The sequence below is a fragment of the Ptychodera flava genome, chromosome 2 (assembly GCF_041260155.1).
Source record: "Ptychodera flava strain L36383 chromosome 2, AS_Pfla_20210202, whole genome shotgun sequence".
Classification (NCBI taxonomy): Eukaryota; Metazoa; Hemichordata; class Enteropneusta; family Ptychoderidae; genus Ptychodera; species Ptychodera flava.
The window spans coordinates 13,303,985-13,312,975 of NC_091929.1; the positions used below are offsets into that span (position 1 = coordinate 13,303,985).

General features: G+C 38.8%; 1 protein-coding gene across 1 annotated transcript; it reads right to left on the minus strand.

Moving 5' to 3' along the window:
- Window positions 1-269: 269 nt before the first annotated feature.
- LOC139115085 (beta,beta-carotene 15,15'-dioxygenase-like) lies at window positions 270-8,718 on the minus strand. Its single transcript, XM_070676977.1, has 3 exons — window positions 8,633-8,718; window positions 6,260-6,371; window positions 270-4,805 (listed from the first exon to the last, which is right to left on the minus strand). Exons 2-3 carry the CDS (start codon window positions 6,366-6,368, stop codon window positions 4,651-4,653), a joined length of 264 nt encoding a protein of 87 aa, XP_070533078.1. The 5' UTR covers window positions 6,369-6,371; window positions 8,633-8,718; the 3' UTR covers window positions 270-4,650.
- Between the last annotated feature and the right edge of the window lie 273 nt (window positions 8,719-8,991).

The following is an 8,991-nucleotide window of genomic DNA, read 5'->3' on the forward strand; positions in this document are numbered from 1 at the left end:
CAGACATCCGCTGACTGAAGCTTTTTAATCGTTAGATAGACTTTTCAGATATAGGATTTCTGAAAGGTGAGTATTTTGACACAGTTGTCGGCCACAGTCCTGTTAATAATCGAAAATGAAGGAGGACACATATCGAACACGTTTGCAAGACTGAATGGTACGGACCAGAACAATGGTTTTAGCGTACTGTACACCAGTGCCTTTTCAAAACGAAAGGGCTTTGTGAAAGCAAATATAGATTGCTACCAGGAAGTGCACAATAGCCGGTATTTCTACAGAAAATAACACATATGTACAAATCATCTTAGCGGAGCTCCTGGATATGAAATATTGACGCCTTGGTCAGTGTACGAGCACGTTATGGACCGAGATGAAGCCGACGATGTACCATCTTTGTACAGGTTGAATGGATGCGTGGTGAATTATCTCGTCAACGAGGTAATGAACGACGAGGCAACCAACGTCAACGGCGACTTCGACGTTCGGTACGAAGAGCACGGCCGTCGCAGAGTACGACGAAGAGTGCTGAATTTTGGCAGGAAGAAACAGAGGATAATCCAAGACATTGGTTGTGCTCTGGTCGAGATTTCCTCCGCGTATTCTGCTCGAGAATTGAGAGAAAACCCGCGGGCCGATCTGTTCCTGACTCCCGTTTATCGGTGTGCCTACGTGTACAGATATTTCGCTTCGCATGCCTACATGCTGCGACAATTTCTGCTTGAAACGTACCGCGCCATTCCAAATTTCCGCTGCCTCCTTGATCGTCTCATCGAAAAGGGCGATATCCGTGTGTGTGCACTTGGGGGAGGCCCAGGCACGGATATCGTAGGGTTTATGCTATTTCTTAATGCCCAATTTCAACTCGGCCTTCCTGAACCAGCAGCTCCATTCGGAACTTATCAAAACAGGTATCTAGACAGACAATCTAGCAGTGCGCAAGTCCATTCTGTCAGCTATGGAACACAGATCAGGATCCCATTCAACGTAAGCAATCAGTACCTGCCAGGTCATTTCAGAAGAAGGGTGGTTAGGAGACAGATACGTGTTTTAGCATCTGTTCTCGATAGCTGTCCTGATTGGGATCGAGCGGCAGATCTGATTTTTCAGACTTACCAGTCGAACACACAACGCCGCGTCTGTCTCCTCAATCATTTAAGTTATCATCACGCCGATTTTGCGAATCCTCACTTCGCCGCCCAGTACTGGCCTGATGTTCAGAACGCTGATTTGGTTACCATGGTGAAGACGCTCTCCGCGGTGGCAGGTAGTGGCTGTCGCCGTGAGATGGTGCTACGCTCGCTAAAAAGCATTTTCAATAAAATGAAACCAGGCGCGCTGGGTTTTTATTTGGACAACGCAGGAGGTGAGTACACGGAACTGGTCGTCAGGGCTGCCGCAGAATGTGGGATGCGACCGTTGTATCGAGCTGAACACCGAGACTGTAAAATTCCGAGCAGAGAGCACGTGATGTTTCTTGAGCCGTATAGAACACTTCTCAACCAGGGTCCCCAGAGTCGCGCACGCGTCAGCGTCATCATTATGTGGAAGCCCTTTCCAGCGCAGCCGACCAATCTATCAATTCTTAGCCATATGTTTAAGAACGCTCGTATTTCATAATTAAGGTAGCATGCACCTCGGAATTGAAAGGCTTACACTTTTTCTCAAACTTCTCTCAATGAAACTTTCGACCATTCTCTCACCAAATTGATTATACAAGTCAGGGGTCACCATGCAAAACTTGGTACTGGAGAGATAAATTACCTAAGATTTTTGCCGATATTCGAAATTCAAAATGGCCGCCATCCCTGTGTTAACTCTATTTAGAAAAATAAAAATTTCTATTTTTGAAAAACTAAGACGGTGAAAACTTTCCTTACACCAAGAGCTTTAAAATAAGCCCCACAAATTGTAGATCAGAATAGAATGAATAAAATTTGAAAGCTCAGATATTTGTCCTCGAGGTGCGTTCTACCTTGAGCAAAATTCGGCAAAATTTTATTTCCATTTGTCCGGAGAAGTAAAGACCTTTGCAAGGTGGTCACTTGCCTGACAAGAGGCTGAAAATAATTTCCGACTTTTGGCCGAGATTAGAGACGAGACTTTTAAGTAAAGTAATTTTTTCAACAGACAGGCCATTTTCAAATTACCTGTCTCGTTGTTATCTATCACAAATTCCGTATCATCAAGGTTTTTCATGTATAACTAGAAAGACCGTATGTTTTATTATTTTATGGTTTTAGGAATGTTTTAGAAGTTAATTGCATTGGCAAGGAGAAAATCACTAATATCCTTCTAATCGCTATATGCGTCTGAGCTTCATGCACGAGCCTCAGTGCATAAATTGTCACAAATTGCGTACAGTTAACAGAAAAGTGTTCAATTTTTTATGGAAGCGAAGAAATATCGAAGCATTTACACTGTATATGAATTCTTGTTTTCAATTATTTTTTTCTTTCCAATTTTATGCAAGGTAGTGGTAATTAAAGGCTTAAGGTAGAAAGTATTGCATACTGTTTATTACACATTCATGCACAAATTTGTGCTATATATTCTAGCACGGACAAGAGAAGTTAAATATACCCTCTGTGATTTTGTATTTTCTCTTAGAAAGCACTATGAAAAATGTGTTGTTTAGGGAAGGGAGTATCAATGAACGATTACCAGTAATGTTTTGTAATTCTAATGGACATGTTTTACTATAGTATGGACAGTTGTAAATTTGCAACCGCGATAGTTTTTTTTACAACGCACATTTTTCAGGACTGTCTTATACAGATGTTTGTCGCTGAGTTTAAGCGCTGTACAATCAGAGCAGGCTGCCAATGGCATGTAATATGTGACCTGTGAAGGGGGTTTCAATTCGGTGCCTCGACTCTGTGTGCGAGACTGTCACAGTTTTGGTTTCAGCAAATATCTCTTAACTGTCAGCTGTAATTTAACTAAAAACAGCTACATTGTCGATCAAGTGCAATCAACTGTTCATCTATTGGTCCATATAGAGTTGCCCCATGCTGTTTTACTGTCACTAATCAATGAGTCGGTGACTGTGTACGTAGTAAATACAATGTGTCTGTCTCACATACAAAATTGTGGCACAAAATTGAAACTCACTGTAAGTTGCACATACTTCCATTGATAACATTCAATGACTATGAGTGAATAAATTCTTAAAGTACTATTTGTATTTTCACTGTACCATTAATATGCCTCAACACAACTTTGCTTATTTCATAAGTTATTTGTGCCTGGAGGTCTAAGAGGGAATGATTGGTTGTGTTTATAGCTTTGTAGCCAAATAACGAAATCGCAGAGAATGCAATCTTTTCTCTCCCATACAGCAATTCCAAAAGCCGAGAAACAGTCCCCTGTCGTTAAAATACGCATGCATATTTCGAGCCCAAAATAGCAGAAGTTTCAAAAAATGAAATAAAAAACCGCGTTTCTGCATCATTTCGTGGGAGAAATACGATGGGATAAAAAAACTACGATTTTTCCGGGTACATCATCTGTGTGCTACCTACCTCCCAGGTTTAATCCGTTCATTCACTTGTTTCCGACGTATCACAATTACTCAGTTCTTATCTAACTGAAAAATACATCCGTTGGCAAGGCACCTATCAGTTAGTCAGTATTATTTATCACTACTGTCAAACACTTTCGTTTATGGAACAGAAAAAATAAAAGGCTTTTCTAAAATCGATCATAAATCAATGCCAAAGTACATGTATAATGTAATGAGTAATGCCAACCACGTTAAACTGTGCGCTCAGACTTGCATTTCATCAGAGTTGCTGTAACTAGTACGTAGTGCACCGTTTTTTTTCAAACATGAACCCAATCGAAGGGCTTTCTTCAAACGCCAGAACCAAAAATGTATGACCAACATTGTTACATTCAATATTCAACTGGTCTTCATCAACATCTGCCTTGACCTTCTCAGCACCATCGCTTGTGCAACACCCATTGTAATCAAAGGTGAGTGTGTACCTCTTGATAGGGAATCGTGTGAGCAGGCGAACTTTGATTTGAATGAAATGCATTTTACAATAATGACTATTTCTTGATATCATATTGTCTTTCACAGATGCTGATATTGATTTCCATTTTACTTTGCAAATTGCATTCACTGTTTCTTTTTTCAAATTATTAGTTACAGATATATTCTATTTTTATAAATGGGATAACTTCTCTGGGATTAGCTTGGTAAGTAAACTGAACAAATAAAATCAATCAAGTTAAGCCTTAGTACGTGGAAGATGAAGGTTGTAACCAAGTGTATATGGAATTACATTTCCACAGATATTAAAGGAGCATGTATTTTTGACACGGTACACATTTGCATATGAATAGGCAAATGTAATTGGACATTTTACATGTATGCACTTAAAAAGACAGGGTTTCACGTGAATAACCTTATTAACAAATGCTTTATGCATAAATGTTTGAAAAAAGGGCTTTCTGAATCCTTAATTCATTTCCTCCATGTGACCATGCATTAGAGTAAGAGAGATTTGAGAATGTGAGATTTGTTGTCTGTTACTGATTAAAAACAGACACCCTAAGAATAGTAGTATTACAACCATTGGTAGCATTGGGCCCACTGTACTCCAGCAATGCCTGTTATGGTCCATTCCGATCTTTTCCTTAAAATTAAATGTTACGAACGAACATTCCATGGACACTGCCTGTCATATCGACGTTGATTTCGGCACGTCCGATTTCTTTTAAATCTCTGGCATCCAGAATTCCTAGCGAATGTGGCTTCTTACTCGGATCATCACTCAGCAGGGCAGTCAGGACCACACCTGTAAAAATGATTGGATACTTAGTTAAAACTTGCAGTATTTTCTTAACGGTATGTTCTATAAGTTCCAAGATCTCTGAACTCGCTTCAAGAATTTCTTGAACTTATCTGTCGTTTGTTTTTAATAATTTCTGAAATACATTTCCGCAAGACTTTGGTCTTTTGTTTTTGTAACCTTCAAAGGCTTGAGCATTTTCCTCAATATGCAATTGATATCCTTTGGTCGAGCATTTCGAGAAAATCATATCACCTAAAGGTAAGTAACTGAAATTAGTCCGGGCATAAAACATACATTTATACATTAGGTAGAATGCGCCTTGAAAGTGAAAGACTTAAACTTTTGCTGAAACTTTCCTCAATGAAACTTTCAACCATTCTCTTACAAAATCAACAACAAAATTTGGGGTCACCGTGCAAGGTTTGGAATAAGCGAAACAAATTACCAAACATTTTACGATATTTGAAATTCAAAATGGCCTCCTTCTCTGTGTTAACTGTATAGGGGAAAATTAAATTCTGGATTTTCGAAAAACTAAGACGGTGAAAGTTTTCTTTCTCTCAGAGCTTTATAATGAGCCCCAACAAGTGGGAGATTAGAAAAGAATTGTAGAAATTTGAAAGTCCGAATCTCTGTCTCCGAGGTGCGTTATACCTTAAAGCGTCTGTATTTTATACTGTACACCGATAGTTTAACCAGAAACAAGCTGAGTGCACATGTCTACATCTAAAATTCACGGACTTGAATTTTTGTTGAGTCGTGTGATAATTTCCAGAATATTGCACCATTGCTGTTTACTGAAGAAAGTTGTCACTGGACGAATAGATATTGACAAACAAGTCTGTAACTTTCAAATTATGCTTAAAGGAACAAGAAGTGTACGTGATTTTCTTATAATATTTCATTATTTGCCTTCAGAATCTGAATATATGTACATATATACGTTTCCTTGACTTTCTTCCAAAAGAATGTTGACATTTTAAGTATTGCTCTTGTGAAACATAATGCTATGTTACCAAATGCGCAATACTATTGAATTCTAGTAACTTGTAAATTTCAATAGACAGCATTGGCAAGTTGAAATTTATTTGGTTGAATGCTCCGGGATTAGGACAAAAAAACCCTAAATTTATGCAGAGACTGAAAAATATATCTAAAGTATCTGTAATAATTGTAGGCCATGGGTCAAAACAGGCAGGTCAGGTGGCCATTGATAGTTTGCTCATTAGACAGATATATTTCACCAAAACCCATATCTGTTAACAGGTCCACACACTTATGGGTTTAGGCAAAACCCCCAGTGATGAACCGATCAACTGTATGAATTGTAACCCTTTTTGGAGGAATACGAAAGTCACAACGCATCGAACCACCTGCTTTATGCAGCTACGTCAAAACTTACAGTAAGGATCTTCGAACAGGTAAGAAAATTAACCAACATCGGGTGAAATATTTACCGTCATCTTCGCTACCAGCAGAGGGCGCTGCAACAAAGACCGGTTCAGATACAAGGTAGCCTTCCATTCCCCAAGCTTTGTATGACTTGTTTTTGAAATCTGCCTTCATAATCTAATAAGATCAAATCAAACAACAAATTAAGATGACTTTGACTAAAAAACTGACCTGTAACTCTCATACTCTCAATCTCTCTTTAACCTAATCACACAAACCTGGTCTCAGAGTTTCAAGCATAACTTCAATTCAGGGTTCTCCAAAGACAAATTAACGGCTTGAAGACTCTACGTTTTGATTTTAAAAAACTTTAGATAACATAATAGCAAATAAACGGGATATTTATGCAAATCAGTTTCTACACTCAGGGGTTTCATTAAGAGCCGGCAGCCGGCGGTTACTCTCACGATTTCGCCGGCTACTTTTTCGGAAATTTGAACTCTTTCATAGCTAAAATATTTTTTACCTTCTGAAATGATACGGACAAGTTTCACAAGCTGTGTAATCAAACTTTTTAATGGCTTTTATGTGAAACAAAATTTAGAAGACGAGCGACTACTACGATCGCCTTGTACTGCGATGCAGCACGGTCTTGCGTATACTGCCTCAATAAAAATCGGAATTGCAACGGACGATTCTATTGGCTACCTGAATTGCTGATTCCTATGTGGTGACCTTTATATACGCCAATGAAAACGGGCATACTACACCTGTCGGCCGTTTTTAGCTCAACTCAAAATGGTCGATGAACAAATGAAGACGGAAGCGATCGCAAGGTCAGGCTTCGCTGTACGATCCTCGGTTTTGAAGTGGACCAAGAAACAAGAGAAGGATAATTACGTGGATTTAAACTGTTTTCGAAGGCAATGACCTGATTTTTTTCTCACGAAAAAACTTCCCGATTACAGTTCTTATTTTAGTAAGCCGACGTGCGTTGCACTGCGGTAGGCTTAGATGTGAAGGTATATAACCAGCTGGACGTATGATATGTACTGCTTTTTAGGTCTATCGACGCCAATAACAATGTCGCCCAGAGTGGTTACAATACAATCAGACCTCTAAATTCACTTCAAAAACGGTCGTCAGGTTAAATCCAAATGTGAGTTTCCGAACGTACAAATTTTCATATCCTATATCAAGGTTCTTACTTTGCATACCCATATAGTAAAATAACCTTGAGATTCTTTTATTCTATTTGCGAAATATGGTAATGATTGTCATTTTTATCATTATTGTTATATAAATTATCCTTTTTACCTCCCCAGTGGTATAAAAGTTTTTCATCTGCAGATTTCCATACCAAACATCAAGGTTCTTAATTTTAAGCATAACATTATACATTAATGAAAAGTTTCTCATTTACTGTGCTTAAAATATGAGTTTTTCATCCAGGATGGCATCAACAAGGGGGATTTTCCCCCTTTACCAGAAAATTTCGGGGGGCATTTCACCAGTTCATGTGTTCTACTTGTACCTCTAAGGTGTGACTGGCACCATTTCATTGGGGGGAGTGGTCCCCCTTGACAAATAAATTGGGGGTGCCAACATTTCAACAGAGCTAGAGGGGGAATCCCCTATCCCCCTGTCTAGATGTAACACTGTATAATATCATCTACATATCAAATTTATATCATTAATAATTATGAATTATTATAGTTTACCTCCCAAAAGCATAGAGGCTCTAAAAACGTCAGTTTTCTTTGTTCAAAATATCGTCAACATTACCACATTTTATCATTTTTAATTATGAATTATCATATTTAGGCCTAATCTCCCAGGTAAAATGGCTTTTATAGTATGAACACAAATTGCCCTGGAACACTGCTGATAATTCTCCTGAAAAAACTAGAAATTCAAGTGACTGTGAGCTGTAAAAAGTGAATTTTAGCTCATTTTTCAGGATTACCGGCCTTCGGTCGGGAGGGGGAACACCCCCTCCCAGACCCTTCCCCGACGACGACCACTTTGTGGTCTGGCCGCTGCAAGCCGCCTACTTTTCCATCATGGCCCCCTACTTCAAAACTTAATGAAACCCCTGTCTCACTAAATCTTTACAAGGCATTTCGCCCTTCTGACAAAGGTTTCGACCTTAGATGTTAGTGAGTGAATAAAAACTGCATGGAGCAGGGCCTTAATATTCATGTATAATAAAAATAAGTGCAAATACCAAAATATTAATATCAATATATTTTCTGCTAGGAGGTCCCACTTACATCACAGTGAAATCAAAGTAGGGTCATTGTTTAAAATCAATACCAATCGCGTTAGTTTGGTTTTATGATACACACACAATATTTACTGGGTCATATATTTCAATCTTGGAAGTAAGAAGAGTTTACTCTGAAAGATAAAACTCATGGTGAATTACTTATACTTACTTCACTAACATCCCCATTTACACCATACGTGTACTGGTAAGGTTTGCCATTATAACTGGCATAGTTGATTTGAGGTAACTCTAACTCTGTGTAAAGAAAAGGGTTCCTGTCAGAATTAAGATTATGATAGTGATGCACAAAGTGAAAGCTTGGCATTTTTCATCATGTAACATTTAGTTAAAAGGATTCAGTGGGGATTCGAGCGGTTTTGACTGTGGTGTCTGCTCTAGTTGACTGGGTACCGTACGTAGTGAGTTCAAATCCGATCCAAAATTTAACTGTATTTCCTTAGTAACCCTTGGTCGACAGCTCTGCTGGTGGACAGAATGTTCCCGAGGTTGTCTTTCGCCCGGTTAGGC

Coding starts and splice junctions, on each gene's coding strand:
- LOC139115085 (XM_070676977.1), bottom strand. CDS start 6,368: ATGAAGGCAGATTTCAAAAACAAGTCATACAAAGCTTGGGGAATGGAA. Junction 4,806..6,259: donor TGCTGGTAGCGAAGATGACG/GTAAATATTTCA, acceptor TCATTTTTACAG/GTGTGGTCCTGACTGCCCTG.